At 48.9% G+C, this 19,414-nt stretch overlaps 1 protein-coding gene across 1 annotated transcript in view; it reads left to right on the forward strand.

Annotated features, from left to right (window-relative positions):
• Positions 1-7,601, forward strand: part of GALNT17 (polypeptide N-acetylgalactosaminyltransferase 17) — a 216,548-nt gene extending 208,947 nt beyond the window's left edge. The window contains exons 10-11 of the mRNA XM_069791502.1: positions 3,436-3,603; positions 4,263-7,601. Coding sequence (XP_069647603.1) covers positions 3,436-3,603; positions 4,263-4,391 — 297 coding nt within the window. The 3' untranslated portion in view covers positions 4,392-7,601. The remainder of the gene's footprint in view (positions 1-3,435; positions 3,604-4,262) is intronic.
• Positions 7,602-19,414: the final 11,813 nt, after the last annotated feature.

The following is a 19,414-nucleotide window of genomic DNA, read 5'->3' on the forward strand; positions in this document are numbered from 1 at the left end:
GCTGTGCTGTGACAATGAGGAGGAGAGGGGAAGAGCACAGACTGTTCAGGTGGTGCCAGGTAGATCAGATACACTCCGGGGCAAGAGGACAGGTTTTAGACAATTATGTTGCTGAGACTCCCAAACATGGCGCCCAAAGAAGGAGCATATTGAAATCCCGCTCATGGCAGGCCCTTCTTGTGCTCCCCTGAGCCAAGGAGCAGTGTTACCCCAGGGGTATTTTGCACTGATGCTGAATATCCCCAGGAGCACTTGTAGAAGCCTCTCACTGTTACATCTTGTTCACTCAACTTTCATATATAGCCAAAGCATAGGTTCTCATCAACCACCTTTCTCAAGATCATCGTCTGGGCCTGTGCTGGCCGCATTGAAGTGGGCAAGTTTGCTCAAAATGCCGAGTTGGTGAATAGCTGCAACCACTCAGAAGGTTTCAGTAACAGCACGTGTAATTTACTGATATTATAAAGCATTTGTATGGCATCTTCAGTTTCTAAGGTAGGCTCAGGTCTCACACGAGCCCACTGTCTGGAGCTGCTCTTTAAAACGTTGGTCAATGCACTACGTGGTGATGAGTCAGAGGTGCTTCCCATCTCTTCTCTTAGCAGGCAAATCCTAGAAACTGCCAGCCAGGCTGCAGCTACGCTCCCACAGCTACCTGTGGGGCCGTCTCAAACGTCAGCCTCTGCTCTCTATTTTCTTCCTTTTTATCGTGCAAGAAAAACCCAGCAGGAGCAGGATCTGTGCTTCACCGCAGGACTCCCATTTACCTGAGTGCTTCACCCCCGCTGTCACCTTGTGGTTGAGACCCCTGGCTTACTCTGGAGAGGAGCAAAATAACAAAAGAATTAAGACATCAAAGGCAAAATATCCCAAAAGAAAAAAAATTCATAAATGTGTTAGGAGTGCAGTGGAGCTTGCACTTGCGAATTAGACGGGATTTTTTGGGAATAATCACTTTCAAGTCTGATAGTTGGGCAGGCTTGAAGGCTGCAACGGCTGCTGCTGAGGCTCCGCTGCGCTCGGCAGAGTAGATCAGGGATTAGGCAGTGTGCAAGATCCAGACGTGTGTTCAGGGATTTATTTATCTGGCTATTATACATAGTAGATGACACATCTAATAGATGCACTTAATGCATTTTTCATAATACCCGTGTTTGTTTTTCAGCTTGTTTTGTCTCCCTGCAGCCCCGGCCCTGCTCCCTTCCTCGGGAAAGATTTGATTTTTGCTCTACTTATTTTTCCCACCACATTAGGCGATAACATGTAAGAGCAGAAATCATGTTGCCTTGTGGGCATTAGGCCAACTGTCTGAAAACAAGCTGCCAAACATCACCAAAAAAGTGTCTAGCACACTAATTATGTACAAGGTAGGAAACATTTCGGAAACAGGAGAAGGAGCATAACTTGCACTGCCCATTTGGGACCTCTGGATGATTTCTTCCGTCTGTCATGGAGAGGGCTTGTCTTTTTTTGTCTTTTCCTTTATACACCTCTTTCTTTTTGTAAGGCAAGTGGCCTCATACTCTGCGTTGGTGCTCAAATACTAATTCAGATGAGTTGCTTGGTTAAAAACACTCTGTCAGGCTGAGAACACCATCTCGCTCAAGGCTTGGCTCATCAAAACATCAGACTACTAAAACCAAATAATATGAATCTGAGCCTTCAGCTGGGCTGGAGATGCCCAGGGAGTCATTCCCAGGTTGCTCCAGCCTCGTGCGCAGGGCAGCTCCCTTGCTGGGAGCCCGGCACAGCGTGAGCTGAGCTTAGTGGTGGATAGGATCCCTGTCCTGCAGTCAGGCACCCCGCGCCTGAGGGAGACAGTGAATTGGTGGGAGGAGGAGGTGATGGGTATGGCTTTAAGCTCTGGAGGCTGCCCTCCTTTCCATCCCTGCTGCGCCAGCACAGCACTTTGGGGGGGGATTTACTGTAAAGCTAAAGCGATGTGTACTCTTCTGCACCAGTTTGCAAAGGGATTTGGGGGGCAGAAGAGCAGGTACTGTACTGCGGTACTGTACTTTGCCCCATGCCAGCATCAGCACACGTGCACCTCTTTGCCTTCGTACCGCAGCTTAATCCACCTCTGGGGGTGGATACCGTTGGCAAATGGACCTCGGTGAGATGCAGAGTAAGGGAGGTCTTGCTTTGATACACAACACGTTGGCTAATAGTGTAACTCCACCAGCAGCTGGGAGCAAAGCACACCAGGCACCTGTCCTGAGGCGGCTGGGCAGCACAGAGGCCAGCCGGAGGATTCAGCACACCTATACCTGCAACCAGCATCACAGAGGGAAGGCAAAATTGGCTTCAAGCGCCATAACTGTATCTGTGGTTACTAGCTGGAGTTGGACCCTGTTACATTGTTTTAACTTGATTTTCAATGTTTAATTATTCTAACCAAGATAACCCGAACTCCCAGTGTGATTTGCTGTCTCTTTTTAAGCATCTGGGTCACAGATATGCTCAGTTAATTAATGTGCTGAATACTCCTTATTTGTCTGCTAGATAATGGATTGATTCATAATTTAAATAAGCAGCTGTGTATATCTTTCCCTTGAACTATAAAAGGCAGGCCTCTGTCATTCATCTCTTTTCACTCCTGAATTTAAATATGTTTAGGGAAATATTTTGGTAGAATTCCTTAAACACTGCAAATGGAGGAGCCCCCTGTGTGTGGCTCTGCCACCATGGCAGGGCTGTCTCAGACCAGTCTTGGTGCCAGCTGCACGCTGCCAGCCCAGTGTCCCTGAGACCATCGGCACTGCCTCATGCTCTCCCAGCCTGCATCTCCCTGGCAGCTGAGATGGGGCCCTGGGAGCACTGGGCAGGTGGATACGGGGGCTTTGCAGGGTTTAGCTGCAATCCTGAGTCTTTGCTTCAGTGCTGAACCATGGGGGAGATTTGGGCTTGTGTCCCTGGGGAATGGGGCCAATTATATATTGGCCCCCTTTGGCTGATGTTGCTGCCCGGCAGCAGTTGGAGTTGCTGGAGGGCTGTGCCAGACACACCAGCAGCATCATTTGCGGGCCAAAGCAAGGCTGGCTTGCCAAACACGCGAGAAGCCACAGGCTGGGCCAGCATGACCAGCCAAGCTAGCTGGCTCCGGCTGAAAACCAGGGGAAATCATCCATTGCCCCAACCTACAGAGTGTTCAGGCATAAAGGAGGCTGGAGAAGTCTGCCCTGTGATGGGTTTAAGGCTCAGAGTTGTTCTTATCCCTCCCCTGTGCTTTCACTTGCATCTGCAAAAAAACACCAAAACAACAAGAAAAAAAGGCTGGAGAAAGTTAGTTTTTTCCCTCTTGTCAGTTCTACTTTCTCTGTGCACCATCCTCAGATTTTTTCCTGGGGCTCTGCAAACTTGTCCTTTCCTCTATTGCTTTTTAACAATGCTCCAGACATACTGATGGTCATCATCTTCTCCTTTACTGTCCCCCAGCTTGCACGCTATACCAAGGAGGGATTCCTTCATCTCGGTGCCCTTGGGACCACGACTCTTCTACCCGATACCCGCTGCCTTGTGGATAATGTGAAAAGCCGCTTCCCTCAGCTCCTTGATTGTGAGAAGGTCAAGAGCAGCCTCCATAAGCGCTGGAATTTCATACAGGTTTGTTACGGGTCTGCCATCGATGCTGCTCCTCTGCTTCCCAAACAGTGGGCAATGCCACATCGTCTTTGGTGTGAGACAGTGCGGGACAAAGACAAAATGGTCCCATGCAACAGCAGGTGCCAGGTCCTCAGGCAGACGGAAAAGGTTAAGAGGGATTAGGGGCAGGGACAGTATTTTAGGACAATATCCAGTAGAAGTTTCTCTTTCTGATACCTTCAAGTGTATGTCTGATGATGACTTCCAGATTTCTTTGTTTTGTACAGATAACGTATGGTGAAATACATGAAAACACAGTACTTTTGTCCCAAAGCAGAGTGTAAATAATATACATTCTACAGAAGTGTCACATCTTCCTAACTCAGGGGTGTAGCCATGCTATTTAAAGGTTACAGATGTCCTTTGGTTGCTGATGTGTTAGGGATCTATGTGTTAGGGATTATGTCAGTGATAAAGGTTGCTCATTCAATTCACATTGATTACTTTAGCAATTATTTTATTGTTTGAATTGCATTACCACCCAGCTAAGTGCTGTGCACTTTCCAGCAATGCACAAGGACACAGCTGCACTCCTGGGCAGTGCATGGTCCTGACTTGCTTTGCAGGCAAACCCTGTCTTTAATTTTTTTTAATATTTTCCCCATATCCTTTCATTTTAGAACGGTGCCATCCTGAACAAGGGAACAGGACGATGCTTGGAAGTGGAGAACAGGGGAATGGCTGGCATTGATCTGATTCTTCGCAGCTGCACAGGACAAAGGTGGACGATTAAAAATTTTATTAAGTAAAGGGTAGAAGAGTCAGAGGAGTTTGACTCGAAACACAGCTGACTTGGACTGATCCAACTGGACTCCTTTGGAAGGGACGAAATATCAAAACAGAGCTTTATTCATGTTATTAGGAGAGGACATGGGGGAAATGGGCATTTGTGTCTTTTTATTTTTATTGTATATTAGCCTCCCACAGCTGATTCCAACTGTGTGAAATTGGGTCAGAACTGCTATTTTCTTCTGGCAAGCACTCTAAAAGGTACCACTTATTTCTGCTGGAATGACTGTAATAAGCTCATGCAGTCTTGTGAGCATTTTACTGACAGGGAATTGTTGCTTTCCCAGACGACCCCAAGCTCTCCCAAAGGGCCAGGTAGGTTTCCACCATGATCGGAGTTGAGAGACCCTGGATGTGTCTGCCTGGCAAGCATGAAAACTTACGTGCTTGTGAGAGGAAAAGGTTGCCAAGCTCCAAATGAGCTGAGTTTGAAAGATGTGGTGTTTTGCTAGGTGTTCTCTCTCTTTTCCTTTTCTTCCCCCTGCATCCGGCAGCCCTTTTCTTCAGTCTGGGAGAGGCAAAGCTCACCCTGGTAGCTCCCATGGATCTTTCCAACCCTTAATCACAGATCTCATCAAACAAAATCCTATTGAATAAAAACACTGATCTCCCATTGCCCCCTCTCCATCACCCATGCACTGCTGTTGGCCAAGGCAGCCCCATGCAGTACCGGTCCCTCCCATGGAGACCTCAAAAGCATTCCCCTTTGAAAAGACCTCAGACGTCTGCCTGTCTGGGCAGTTGCCTGCCCTTTTGGGTGTCAGTTGGACTCACGCATGGTGAGTAAGGCTTGCGGGATGCTTCCTGCCCCATGGGAGCCTGGGGAGCTGCAGATCCACCTTGCCCTCCCAGCGGGGCCATTGGCCTTGCACTGTCCCCTTGGAGACCCACCTTTACCCCTTTTTGCTCTTTTCTTGTAGAAGCGAGGATGAATGCGTTGGTGTATGCAACAGGCTGAGAGCAGGTAACGCAAGAGAAGGTCCTGTTTGGGCTTCCTTCCTGTGGAGGCTATGGTGTTTGTTTTTAAGGCATCCTTGCTCTGAATGAAGACATCAATAATGGTAGTCTCTGTAACTTTGTAGTGGTGTTCTCTTTGTGAGGCTCAAGCATACCTATCTTGCCTGGTCAGAATGTGACTGTGGTCAAGGTCCACCCCAAACAGTGTGTGTTGCAACAGACCTTCATGAGCTATGTAAGGAAGGGAGAGGGAAGGCAAGAGACCATTTAATGGCAGTTTAGCTGAAATTCTTGACCTTGAAGTCACTTGAGGCTTGTTAATATGGTGGAGCGATCTCACCTGCTTTTTTTGGCCCACAGTAATCTTGGCTACCAAGTTTACCCAGCCATCATGGGAGACCGTTGGTTTGGGGTCCTGATGTCTGGCTACCTGGAAAAGGGAAACGTCTTGCAAAGTTCCTTTACATGGATGCTAGACTAATGGGTGGATACAGGCTTCGCTCGGTGGAGAGGAGAAGCCAGCCAATCTCCTGTCCTTCTCACAGAATAATACTCTTTCTGGTTGCCCTCTGGCTAGGGTGCACTAAAATATATTAATATATGAGATGTACATGTAAATATGTTTCCCAAAGATGGGATGTGCACAGAGTTGTTTGCTGCAGAGCACTCATGCCTGTCTTCCATTTGCATCAGGATGAAGCTACCTGGATGTTTAATGAGTTTAATTTTCAATGCCATGCAGCAGGTTTATAACTGATGTTTTAGTAATTTATTGAACAGAAGCAGATATGTTTCATTGTTCCTTCTACAGCAGTGAGCGTCACATAGGACTGATTGTTCATTTAGGCTTGACAAGACTTCCTCATCCATTGGGGTTGTCTCTGATTTTTTTTCCCTTGCCTTCCTTAATGAAGTAAAACCTCTTAGTTGTCCTGAATTGCAAAGTAGGGAGTCAATGTAGAATTTTGCTCTCTTACTCGCTGTTGCATCATCTCTTGTGTAATAAATTTTAGCACTTAAAAAACCAATATGATTACAATGTCTTTAGATGCATGACATGTTTCCCTTTGCATTTGTGGCTGCCTTCTAAGTAGAGCAATTTACTGCTGAAGCGGACTCCAGGAAAGTCTGGGGGATTTGAGACTTCACAGCTAATGGTCAAAATGGTAAAATGCCCTTTAATTGAGCAATCAGTTTGCTGTCAGTCATCAGTGGAAGCCACGTATTGTTTAGTGTTGGGAAAAGCCTGCATGTTTCAGGATAAACAACCAAAAAGCCCTTGGATGTTGCCTGTGCTATAAATCACGGTTCCCAGTTCAGCTCTAGTCCTGCCAGTGCTCAGGGCACCAACAGATGGGCTTTGTCAAATTTAATTGTGGTGGTATAAGGTGTCACCACCCCCAGCCTTCCATCTGCTTCAGCTGCTGGAGGCTTCTGTCCCTGTCACCGGCAGCAGAAATGAATGTGTGGCTACACCTTGGCTACCATAATTGGCAGGATGTGCTTCAGCCACCAGGCAGGAGGGACTTGCTCTATTTAACATATCGGATTGTCAGCCAAAGTCACTCTGGGATGTCCATGCAGCTCTGCTCAGGAGGCAGCAGCCCCTGGCAGAAGCGGGGTGCACCACTGAGCATCTCCAGCTGCCGGTGGCATTTGTGCTGCCTGTTGGAGGTGATATACGTGTGCTTGGGCGCTTGCCCTCTGGCAACACAAGACGACCTGGCAATGAGGATCCTGTGGTGGTGGGCTCTTCGGTCCTTTAAAATATTAAGGTTCAGAAATGCCTTTCCTTCATGCTCCATAAGGAAAACAAATACCTGAATATGCAAAGGGAAGGGGATGGTGGAAAAGAACACTTTGCTCCAGGACCCTCAGGTGGGGCAGAAACCCTGCTGAGGTGGTTTGCCCGTTCTCACTGGTGGACATAGAGTGCTTTCAAATGACTGAAAAGAAGCGGCATGAGTAAAATCAGGATTAAAGTGAGAATTTAATCTGCTGTGTCCATGTAACTGAAGTTCTGTTCTGACATTGGTTTGTGACATGCAGAGATGATTGCCGAGGCGATGACCCAAGGTCTGCACCCTCCTAAACCATAGAAATCTGTCTTGGAAATCTGGATCTAAATGTTGCATCTTGTGCTTATCTCTAATAATATGTTAATTGCTTTTAAAAGTGATATCAAAGTGGTTCTTATTAAATATATGACTTGAGCCTTGCCTCTTGAGTGATTTTAAAAAGATTCATGGCTGATGAGATACAGAGGCAGTCATTCTTCTCTGTTACTTATTTAATAGAAAAGTGCTGCTGTTTTAATGGAACTTCCACTTTTAAAAGAAATGGAAATGAAGGAGAAACCAAGAGAGATGGCTGATGCAGATTAACCTCCCATTTCATCCATCCCTGCCAGCTGCCACTCACCAAGATAATGCAGTTACATTCAAGAAGCTGAAAAGAGACGTTACATGGTAAAAAAGCATCGCTTGCAAATGCGTTCTGGTAGCCAGGCTGGGTGTTTCTAAATGTAACCTGAAGCTTGGGGCACTCCTTAGACCCACTTTCTTACATCCATATTCTCCTAACAACCAGGTTGGCTGGTGATGTGTCCCTGTAAGGACCGCGAGGTATGGGTAGGTATATTCCTGTGCAGGAGGGAAGTGTATCTGTGGGTGCGCTGTGTGATAAGGGCACCTTTGGCAGTTCTCCTGATAGGAGCGGCAGCTCTCCCACCCGAGCTGAGGACACAGCAGGCTGTTAGCATCGGTCCAGGTAAGTGTAGCCTCCAACCTTGGGCCTGTTTGGGCAGAGTGTGGTAAATAGAGCTCCATCATGGAGCGTCCCATTTGCAGCCACAGCTCTCTTGAAGGGTGGCACAAGATGAAAACCTGTGCTTTTGTTGTGTGCATTTTACACGCTCAAGACTTTCTAAGGGGAAAGGTCCAGGTTAGAAAAAGGTACGGTCTGATGTGCTTCACGGTGGATTGAAGTCAACAGCAAGCTCTTACTCTTCTGATGCCCTTTGTGCTGCCCGGGGCAGAGAGCCAAACTTTCAGAAAATTCCCTCTAAGCCCTCAAATGAAGTTAAACTGCTGTCATTTTGAAGTCAAAAGTTAAACTTATGGACTCCCAATAGAAAAGCTTCTCAGCTTGATCACTGAGCAATGTGGGCACTCATCCACTGCTGATAGATACAGATTTAAGCACTCCACTATGCAGTGTGAAATTAGGCATTTGAAATCTCTGCAGCTCATTTTTGCAGATGAGAAGCCATCTTGCGTTGGGTTGGGGAGTGGGAAAAGCGTATGTGACCATTAGGAATCTCGGCTGGATTTCCAAGGACATTGGGACGAAGTATTAAGGGCCCTTCCCTGTCACTGCCGAACCAAAGTGATCTGTAGGTGGTCCTTTAAATGTCAGAAAAACTTTGTGCCGGCTTTAGGGACGTGAACCCTTCCATCCCATCAACCAACTGCTGGAAGGGTGAGGGGCTGAGCTCTTCTGAATTTTCACTGAAATGCCAAGGTCTTGTAGGTGGGCTGATCCTGTGTGTTGGCATGCGGTGGTTCCTGGAATCACTGGTGTTAGAAATAAAAAAATTCCCCAAGTTATTAATGGCTTTAAATCTTCCTACAGGAAGGAGCCACACAACATGCTGAAGGCAGTGACGTTGCTCAGCTCATTCAGGTTTTCAGCTAAGCTGGTACTGGTGGGACTGGGATCTCGGCTGCGCCTTTTGCATGGAAACCAAGTGACAGCATCCTTCTAGCAACACATTCAAATAAAACAACGTAGCAGAAATGACAAGCTTGAAATCCCAGCTCAGCAGTCTCCAGTTATCCAGGATATCTTGTCAAGAGCAACTGAGTTAAGTGTCACATCCCACGAGAATTACTGTGATAAATACCTGTCGATGTCTCAGCTGTGTGTAGCTGCTGGTGCCATCCATGGCTCCTCACTCCGGGGAGGTCTCACCTATGGGCTGAGGTAGGAATCTATAGCCAAAAAAAAGGGGTCATTTCCTATTTACAGGACTGCTAGTTTGAGTTACTCATGCAAGCCCCAGCTGAGAATTTGGCCCAAGTGCTTTGGATCGCACTTGGAGCTGCGATACCTGCACGCTGGTTGTGCTCAAGGCAGTGCTATTTATTGGGAGAATAATAACCGAGGCATTAGCTCCAGGGTCTCCTAAACTGCTAAATATTTATTTTGAAGGCATGCAGGAATTGCTACCTAGAACAGCCATCCTGATCCTCTGTGTCAAGTGTTGTTCCTCTGACAGAAGGCAAAATAACGAGAAGAAAGATTGTATAACCCAGAGAGCTTTCCAGAGGAGGAGTTTCTTATTTTATTCCCATCTGGTGACTCTGAGATGTGATGGGTAATAGCTCTCTAAATGTCTTTCCTGGCTATTGTAATTCTAAGTTTTATTGTTATAGGCAAGTATTTCATAGTTAGACAAGAACCCGTGCAGGAACTAATTTCTTATTGTGCTCTTCAGAAATCGCAGCCAGGAGGAAAATAACAGCAGAGTGGGGACAAGGTGATTTGCTGTGCTGAGGTGCGGAATTGGCACCCCACACTAAACTGGTAACAAATTCTGGCATTTTGAGAGCAGAACAGCTACCGCGAGAATCCTTTTAGCCTTGCAAGCTCCATCTGAGGAGGCTGGCTTATTTCCCGCCGTGCTCCTCAGCACTGAAAATGTGCTCGAAGACTCATTCTGGGAAAAGTGGCCCAGCGACGCAGCCCTGCATGGTGCAGAGCTCCCACGTGGGTCTTTGGCATGTGCAGGAGCTTCCCAAGGCTTCAGAGATGCTGACCTGAGTGGAGGTTTGACCCTGGTTGGCTGCTGGATGCCCACCCAGCTGCTCTCTCATCCACCCTCCACAACAGGGCAGGGGGAGAAAGTAAGATGAAAAAGCTCGTAGGGTCAATAGAAGGGCAGGGAGATCACTCACCAATTACCATCCGTCGTGGTTTAACCCCAGCCAGCAACGAAGCACCACGCAGCCGCTCACTCACTCCCCCCCATCCAGTGGGATGGGGGAGAAAATCGGGAAAAAAGAAGTACAACTCCTGGGTTGAGATAAGAATGGTTTAATAGAACAGAAAAGAAGAAACTAATAATGATAACACTAATAAAATGACAACAGCAATAATGAAAGGATTGGAATGTACAAATGATGTGCAGGGCAATTGCTCACCACCCGCTGACCAGCGCCCAGCTAGTCCGAGCGGCGATTCTCTGCCCCCACTCCCCAGTTCCTAAACTAGATGGGACGTCCCATGGTATGGAATACACCGTTGGCCAGTTTGGGTCAGGTGCCCTGGCTGGGCATGAGAAGCTGAAAAATCCTTGACTTTAGACTAAACACTACTGAGCAACAACTGAAAACATCAGTGTTATCAACATTCTTCGCATACTGAACTCAAAACATAGCACTGTACCAGCTACTAGGAAGACAGTTAACTCTATCCCAGCTGAAACCAGGACACCATTGTGGGCAAAACAGACTTGACTTGGAGAAAAATAATTTCATTTGTTGCAATTAAAAATGCAGTGGGATGGCGAGAAACAAAAACAAAACTAAAAACACCTTCTCCCCACCACCCCCTGCTTTCCAGGCTCAACTTCACTCTGTTGTTCCCAACTTTTCTACCTCCTCCCCACTCCCCAGGCAGTGCAGCTGGATAGGGTAGGGTGGTTGCAGTTAGTCCGTAACACTTTGTCTATGTCGATCCTTCCTCACACTTTTCCCTGTGCCATCGTGGGGTCTTTCCCATGGGATAAAGTCCTTCATGAACTGCTCCAGCGTGAGTCCCCCATGGGCCACAGTTCCTGCAAGAAAACCTGCTCCAGCGTGGGCTCTCCAAGAGCTGAAGCTTCCTTCAGGGCATCTCCACCTGCTCCAGCGTAGGGCTCTCCACAGGCTGTAGGTGGAGATCTGCTCCACCATGGTTTCCTCCGTGGGCTGCAGGGGGACAGCCTGCCTCATCATGGTCTTCACCAGGATCTGCAGGGCTGTTTCTCACGCGTTTTTCTCCCTCCTCTCTCCCACAGCAGCTGCAGTGCATTTTTTACCCTTTCTTAAACATGTTATCCCAGAGGTGCCACCAGCTTCACAGCTGGCCTCAGCTTTGGCCAGCAGCAGGTCTGGTTTGGAGCCAGGTGGACCCTGAGTTCCACTTCACTTGCCCTGTGCCTGCTTGCCCAGCTGGGACCCCGCACAGCTCCTGGAGTAAAGCAGGGAACAAGACAGCTCTGGTTGTGGGAGGGAGGGACGAATTATGATGGAAAGGAGGGCTGCCCCTTGGCATTGGTGATTTTGCAACAACTCAGAGCATCTGAGGAGCTGTTATACCTTTGGAGGGGTTTCTCTGGGCAGAGGTGGCTCCAGACCAGGCAGCCTAGGACCCTAATATGTCCCCAGGGTGGGGAGGGAGGCTTGCTGGGGAGGCAGATGATGTGGGACCGACCCTTCCAGCCCTGGCCCGGGGCTCTGCCACGACCTGCTCCCGTTGCCCACCCTCGCCAGGCCCCTCCTCATCCGCAGGGCTGCGCTGGAGGAGGGAGGGCAGCGCAGGACGACGTCTGCCCCAGCGTTGCCCTCCCACACTGCCCCCACACTCTGCTTTGCCCTTTGACTCCAGTGTCCTCTCATGGATACCTTCACTCCCTTCATCTTTTCTGCTTTGGTGCTCCTTTTGTTCCACATTCCCTTTGTCTTTAGTGTCTTGTCAGTTTTTGTGTCTGGGGCTGCCTTACATTCCCTTCTTTGTTCTCTGCATAAGTTTGCTCCATCTCTGTCCTCTCTCATTCCATTATTCTCCATGCGTTTTCTTTTGTTTGCTCTCTCTTTCCTTTACTATTTCTTTTGATTGCTTATTTCCATTTCTGATTTTTTTTCCATCTTTCTTAGTCTTTCTTGTTTCAACTCTCTTCTTTTTTCCTCTTGCGTTGTTTTCCCCACATTCTTGTTCTCTCACCTAGTTGTTTTGGTTTTTTGTACCTCATTGTTTTGCTGTTTAGATTCCCCATCTACAGCCTTCCTCTCCGTGTTTGCATTTTGAGTTGGAAACCAGTCTGTTTCTTTCTTTAAATTTTAATCAGAGTGCCTATAATCCAAATCATTTTTTTTTTCTTTTTATTGCTAATAAATAGACATCGGCACAGCTTGTTAGAGCAGCTGGTTCCCCTCCTGCCTCTGCCAGCGCTGCAGTGCTTTGACACAGGCTGGGTGGTGGTGATTGCATGGCCAAAGCCATGGTTTTTCCAGACTCTGAGACATCTCTGCCATGAAAAGGTGCAGGCAATGGGTGGATCCTGCTTTCAAGCAGCAGAAAGCTGTGGTGTTTGGGGACACATCTCTCTGAGGTGGTGGGGTGGGCCTGTGGTCCTTCATTGAGAGGGTCCAGATCACTCATGCAGAGGGAGGGGGAAAGGGGTTAGGGTAGATGGGAGGATGTGGGTCTCAGGAACCTGGGTTTGCTGTAGGCCGAGATAGCCTTTTTTTTCTAATAAGGACAAAAACCCCAGAATAGTCCACTGGTCTTTATGCTACCCTAGTTGAGCTGCATGAGAACGGAAGAAATGCCCAAAGTCTCCTGTCCAGGTGCACTGTAGTGGGGTCGGTGGTGGGACATAAGCATGTGGCACTTCACGGGCAATGGCCAGGAGCTGCAGGGGAGGAAGGGAGGAATCAAGAAATGGAGATGGAAGAGATTCGGTGAGATGAGCAATGGGCAGATACCTGGGCTGCTTCCTCCTGGATGGGTCTGTCTCTGACCATGAGGAAGGTGCCTGACCCAGCATGGGGCCCCAGGAGGGGTCAGCCCTGCCATGCCCAGCACCAGTGCATGGGTTACCCCCAGCCCCAGCACGTGGGTCACTCCCAGCCCCAGCGCATGTAGGGCCAGGCTGCAAGGTGCTGAGTAGCTTCTCCGTCCCCTGGGGTGGCCGTACCCAGGCCCCTTCCTGGCAGATGTTCATCCCATCTGGTCCTGAACTGCCACTGATGGTTCATCAGTGGCATCACTCGGGCATCACTGTCCTCACTGTCAGAAGTATTTTTCACATTTCTAGGCTGAATTTTCCTGCTTGAATGGTGAGCCTGAGCCTTTCTGCCTTCCCCAGCCCTCACAGGGAGGCTGGATGGATTTTTTCATTCTGCTGCTATTCCTGTGTCATGTTTTTTCTGGTCCAGAAAAGAGCGAGCTGTAGCTCTTCCATGCTTCCTAGCCCAAAAGCAGCAGCTCCCTCTTGCTCATCCATGACTGCTGGAGCCAGGAGTCACTCCATGCTTGGTGCAGAGAGGCTTCACATATCCCAAATCCTCAATGGGAGGTGACAGTAAGGGACTATCCAACTGCTGAGCGCATGGCCCACTGGCCTGGGACTGCCAGGTGAAAGCTTGGCCCCAATATAAATCATAAACCAAATTAATTATAGGCAATCTATAGAGCAAGGTCACAGTCTCACATTTACTTTCCCACCAGGATAATTTAGTTGACCTCCTCTGTTTAAGTGTAACAGCTCCTGCTGAGCTGCTTTGTTGCAGTTGATAGCAAGATAATTATAATCCCATCAGTGGTTAAACTGTTTCAGTAGGCAAAAGACACACTCTTCAGGCCTTTGATGGATATCTAACAGCTCCCAGAGATTTGATATTAATCAGCTGCTATCTCCTGACTGCTGGGAGGCAAGTGATCACTGACAATAGCAGGCGAGGGAAAACATGATTTTTCTGAGATGCACATTTAAAAAAAAATAATGCTTTGCAAGGAGTGTGCTTGCGGGCTGAATGCCGGAGCTGGCTGTTAACCATTCCTGCTTGCTTTGCTGCAGAAGTGTCCTTGGAGCAGGAAATGCAGTACTAGAAATATTGCTCCCAGCCCTCAGTGATCCCGGTTAGCACCAATTTCCTTTTATTGCAGGTGAAGGGAAGCGAACGAGAGCGTCTGCCCATTGCAATCAGAGGAGGGGGGATTTTATCATTGGTCTTGCATGAATTATTTAACAGCTGGAGTTGCAAGGTGAGGAGTGAAAAATGCCAGTTAAAATGTTACTTCATATTTGACTGTATACAAAATGAAGGCCTCATAGTATTTGAATCCTTCCTGGACAGAGGTGGCAGGTAAACCGTATTTATTACTCAAGCCTTTGAACCAGAATCCTTAGAACCTTAAAATCGAACAAGCTGCTTTTCATGTTTTAATGAACGATTTCCAACATACCGCAAATTTGTGTGTGAAATTACAAAAAGTAATAAGCTCATCCGTTTCTCTGCAATTTTGCTATTAAACTGCAATGAGAGAGACAATCCAGTCAATAATGCTGATACTATTCTTTGCAAGAAGTCAGCCGTGCCAATGGCCTTTGAGCACGAAACTCTTCCCACTCCCATCCTGCGGAGCAAGGACATAGTTTTTCCCTGAATACGTTATAACTTAACCTATGTAATTGCATCCTATAATATGTCTTGTTAAAAGACTGGACTCCTATGAGAATCTGAGTAGCTAAACAGCACAGAAAAAGTGTAATTGCTTTCCAAGGAGGGTTTTACTTTTTTTAGTTTTTAATCTGGTTAGGAGTGCACACAGTTCTGTTGGTTTTTGCTTTAATTATTGTTATTCGTATGTAAACATACAGAGAGATTGTTGTAACTATTGGCCTGGAAAAGTGCCTAGGAAGTATTTGCTCCTCACTGTGGTGTTTAACGTTTCATGACCATTATTCTTCATCTTTGCTGTATGCAACACGCTCCAGCCATTTATTACGAGAGACCCCACATGCCCTGAACAACGTGGGTGTCCCTGCGCTGGGAGCTATGCACAGCACGGTGAAGGAGGCGGCTGAAACGCCTGAGACGAAGGACGGAAACAGGGAAGAGTATTTGGGCATGGCCTTAGCACAAGACCTGCAGGTTTCTGCTCTGAGGCCAGGGATACGGCTGCAGGCAACGCGCCTGCCTGCGCTCCTGCCTGTCCCGGGGGGCCAATGCCAATCCTGAGAGCCAGAGAGGGGACAGAGCGCGTTATTGACTGCTAGATTTGGGTTTCTCTCTTGCTCTGCCATCTCCTTGAGCCAGAAGGCTTGCTAAATATCACAGAGAGGCTGGTCTGAGGTGCTTCGTCTTTGTTGAAGCACTCTGAGGTGCTTCAGCTACAGTCTTTGTTTGTGCCAATCTCTCACGCCCACAAGCAGCCTGGGGTGCTGTTGATTCCTGGCTTTGCTGGAAATCCACTACCTGTCCCCTTTGCAGCAAGGCTCATGTGGGACCTCTACCGATGCCCTTCGTCTTGTGTGCTCCAGCAGTGCTGGCAGCTGCCTCATAGCTGCTCCCCTCTCCCAGGTGGCCCCAGGAGGGTGCTGGTGCTCAGCGCTTGCCTCAAGGCCACTCCTCGCCCATGGGGCCGGTGCCACCCAAGTGAGGGCCTTTCCCCCACATCCCACGGCAGCGCTCGGGGCAGAGCGCTCTGCCCTCTCCTGCACGTTCACGTCTCCGTGGAAGGGAAACGTGCTGCGGTGCGTGCCTGTAAAAAAAAGAAATAAACTAATAAAAATTCCCCCAAGCGAGTTGGAAATCACAAGTGCAAGGGTACCTTGGTGAGGTAAAGAGGGTGGGTGTGGGCAGCGTGCGGTGGCCCGTGGCGGGGTGCTGCCCCGTGCCCCAGGGCGTGTGTGTGAGGGGAGCCCTCGGGAGGGCAAGGGAGGTCACGTAAGGCGTGCGAGGGCAACCCTGGCAAAAAGCGATGGCTTTGGTCCCCCGGCTGGGGAGCGGCAGCGTGTCTGAACCCCAGGGGCTCACAGAGCGAGCTGGTACCTGCGTGGGGGGTGAAGCAGTGGGTCGGTAGTTCGAAGGCAGAGTTTTCCGCCCCCTTGGAAGCCCCAGGTCAGGCCGCAGCGGCTGTGCTTGGGCAGCAGGAGGAAACCCTGCCCTGCGTGGGCCCTGCCGAGCCAGGGACCCGCGACACGGAGGGGAAAGCTGCTTCCCCAGTGCCACCTTGTGCCTGAAACCCGAACAGCCCGCCAGTTCTGCGGGGTTAAAAAGCACAGGGCGATGGCAAGGCAATGAGCGGTCCGGGACTTGCCTATGGGGCTAGCAAATCCCAAATGGGGGGGGCACAAAAATGGCTTTTGAATAATGCTGTGGATGGGTCCTCCCCGAGAGCGGTACCCTGGTGACAACGTGACTTTATGTGAAGCTTTAGCCAGGGAAGTTGAGCCTTGCCTTACCAAAAGGTGTATTTAAAAATGGTTTCTATTGGCCTAGCTGGAGAGAGTCGTGTAGGTGGGGGACTCTGTCCAGGCAGGACCCTCAGGCTGCGGTTCCGGCTCAGGAGTTAGATGCTCAGTAAATGTGGCAATAAACAGGAACGTGAGTTTTAAGCTCGGTGCGCCTCGTGTGCTTGTGTGTCTGAAAGGTGCTTTCCTTGCTATTGAGGCCTCTTACGGAGATGCTCTCCTGGTGTCAGCCACACATCCCTGGTTTGCCGTATACAGAAGCCAGGTCAAGTGGTGTAGGACGCTGTCCAATATCCTCTGTGTGTGTGTGTGTGTGTGTGTGTGTCTTTTTTTAACCCTGATCCTTAACTAAAGCAAATGTCCTGGCCATTAGTCTATTGAAGAGGGGAATTACATAGTCAGGCAAGGAGGAGAGCTTGACCTCTTCAAAAAGAAGTGAGGGAGAGGGGAGAGCAACAGAGCTGTGTTGCCTTAGGATGGCCAAGCACCAGGGCTGGAAGGCTCTGGTGAAAACACGGAGCTGCAGAGTCACACCTCACCTTCAAACTCAACTCTGCCCACTTCTCTCCTTGACCTGGAAAACCTCCTCGGTATTTGTTGTGGGTTAACGCCAGCGGGCAGCTAAGCCCCACAGAGCCTCTTGCTCACTGCGTCCTCTCCCAGCCTCTTGCCCACCCCCAGCCCTCTCACTGAGGGGCAGCGTGGGAGGCAACGATGGCCCTGATGCTGTGCAAGCGGCAAAAGCATTGGTGCGTTAGCATCAACACTGGGAAATGCTGGGTCTGGAGAGGTCTTGGACTTTTCCGACATGGAAATCATGTAAGCTTAATAAAACTCCATCTAAACTACTTCGCAAACCATCGGGGGCCATGTCAGAGCTGTTAGAGGCATCTGCACATCACAAGTGACAGGACAGTCTTCAAAAAAAAGGGGGGAGAGAAAACACAGGAGGAGAAACGAGGAGAAAAGTTAAGAATTATAAATTTGCCCTTTGAACAGTAGCATCTGGGGCAAAAGGCCTGCATTACACAAACCATCCATCTCTAAAACACCTGGAAGAACAAATCTTATTATATGGCATTAGAACAAAGCATAGCAAAAGATATATTTCCTCTGCTAACAAGGCAGTGGGCTCGTTCCAGGTCCCTGTTCACGGGGGGGGGGGAGGCGGGGACAGGCTGAAGGATGGACAGGGGGTCCTGTGGGTGGGCTCTGCTCTGCCACCCCCCAAGGAAAGACCAGTTCCCTGGGAGCAGAGTGGTCCCAAAGCGCTCCTGGTAGAGGCACTGCTAGCAATCAATCGTAGGTCAATTATTCAGGTACTTGGAGACAAGAGAGAGAGATGGGTAGTTGAGCTAGAGTGGTGTGTAATTGTAGCTTCACACTAAAAAGCTTTGACATGGCAGGGAGGGGTCTTTTAGCTGCTTAGAGGAGAGAGAGGGACTTGCAGGGCTGGTGCAGAGGTGGCTTTGCCGTCAGCAGCACTGCCCTGTGCTTGTGTGCTGTGCTGGGGCCTCTTTGGTGTGAGCCGCTTGTGACAGTGTGGACTATTACAGGAGCACAGGCATATGAAACAGCCAACCTAAGCATGTCCTGAGCTCTTTGAGATGCTGAGCAGGAGGACCCATTGAGAAAAAAAGCCTTTGAAAATTACACTGTATTTTTTTCATAGTAAGAATGAGGCCCTTGTAGATAAGCCAGCCAGCAGTACAGCAAATGGACTGTCTTCTCCACAGGCTTCCCAGCTCCATTCACCTTTGGGTGGGTCTTGTGTCTGTGGTCTCCTTCACTAGCATACAAGATTTGTGTAGAGCAAGGCTGAGCAAGGGGTGATGATGATGACACCCAACCTGAGCATCTGCATGTTGTAGGGTGTCTTTCCAAGCAGAGCTGGTCTTGCCAGCTGACTGGAGACGATGTCAAAATCTTCAAAGAGACTAAATCACCCATTGTTCCTTAGCAACCCACAGGCATTTTGCAAAGAAACAATCTAGCCTGAGCCATTTTGGCTTTCCTTTCTTTGGTTTCCCTACACTTTGGCCAGCATAGTCTTAAAACAAGTAAACCATTGATGAGATCCACAAGCCAGCATAGCAGCATCCCCCTTCCCTCCTGGGTGCCTGTTGTGAACACAGCAATCTGCCTTATTTGATGTCTCAGTCCTGCCTGGTCTCATTCCCAACATGGTATTTGCCTTCAGCCTTAGGAGTTGGTAGCTGCAGTTGAGCTGTAGGAGTGGTGACAAACAGACTGCGTGTGTTGGGACAGCCCTTGCTCTGTACATCAAGCAACTCAGGTCTTCCTTGTCTGAATTTTTCCCTACTGAAAAAAGCCTCAAATTAAATAGCCAGCAAAGGCAGCGCTGTGGGGCTGGCGTGTTGAAACGCCAATGAGGAGACAGCGAAGCCTGACTGTGCATAAACACAGGCTGGCATCGCTCATCCAGGTAGGGTCCTGCAAAGAAGCAGCTGATGAGTGATGCTTAAGAGTCCAATTCCCAGGTCCCATGGGGACCTCTGAGGATGGAGACAACTGGCCTGGTATCACTGCAGCCTCCTAGTTTCAGGGTTGTGTATTTTGCGCCATAAAACCAGGAGTCATTCACTGTATCCCTATAAAGGCTGCAGGGACCTTACATAGCACAGCTATTTCTTTGCAGTCTTTTCAAGGGGAGCGTTAGTTGCTCTTCTCTGGGAGCATCTTGTCTCCTGTTTTCTGTTTCTAAAGTTTCTTTAAAGAAGCTATACAGCCTACCAGCCTGGACCGTTCAGCCCTCTCTTA

Source organism: Haliaeetus albicilla, chromosome 9 (assembly GCF_947461875.1).
Source record: "Haliaeetus albicilla chromosome 9, bHalAlb1.1, whole genome shotgun sequence".
NCBI classification, from domain to species: domain Eukaryota; kingdom Metazoa; phylum Chordata; class Aves; order Accipitriformes; family Accipitridae; genus Haliaeetus; species Haliaeetus albicilla.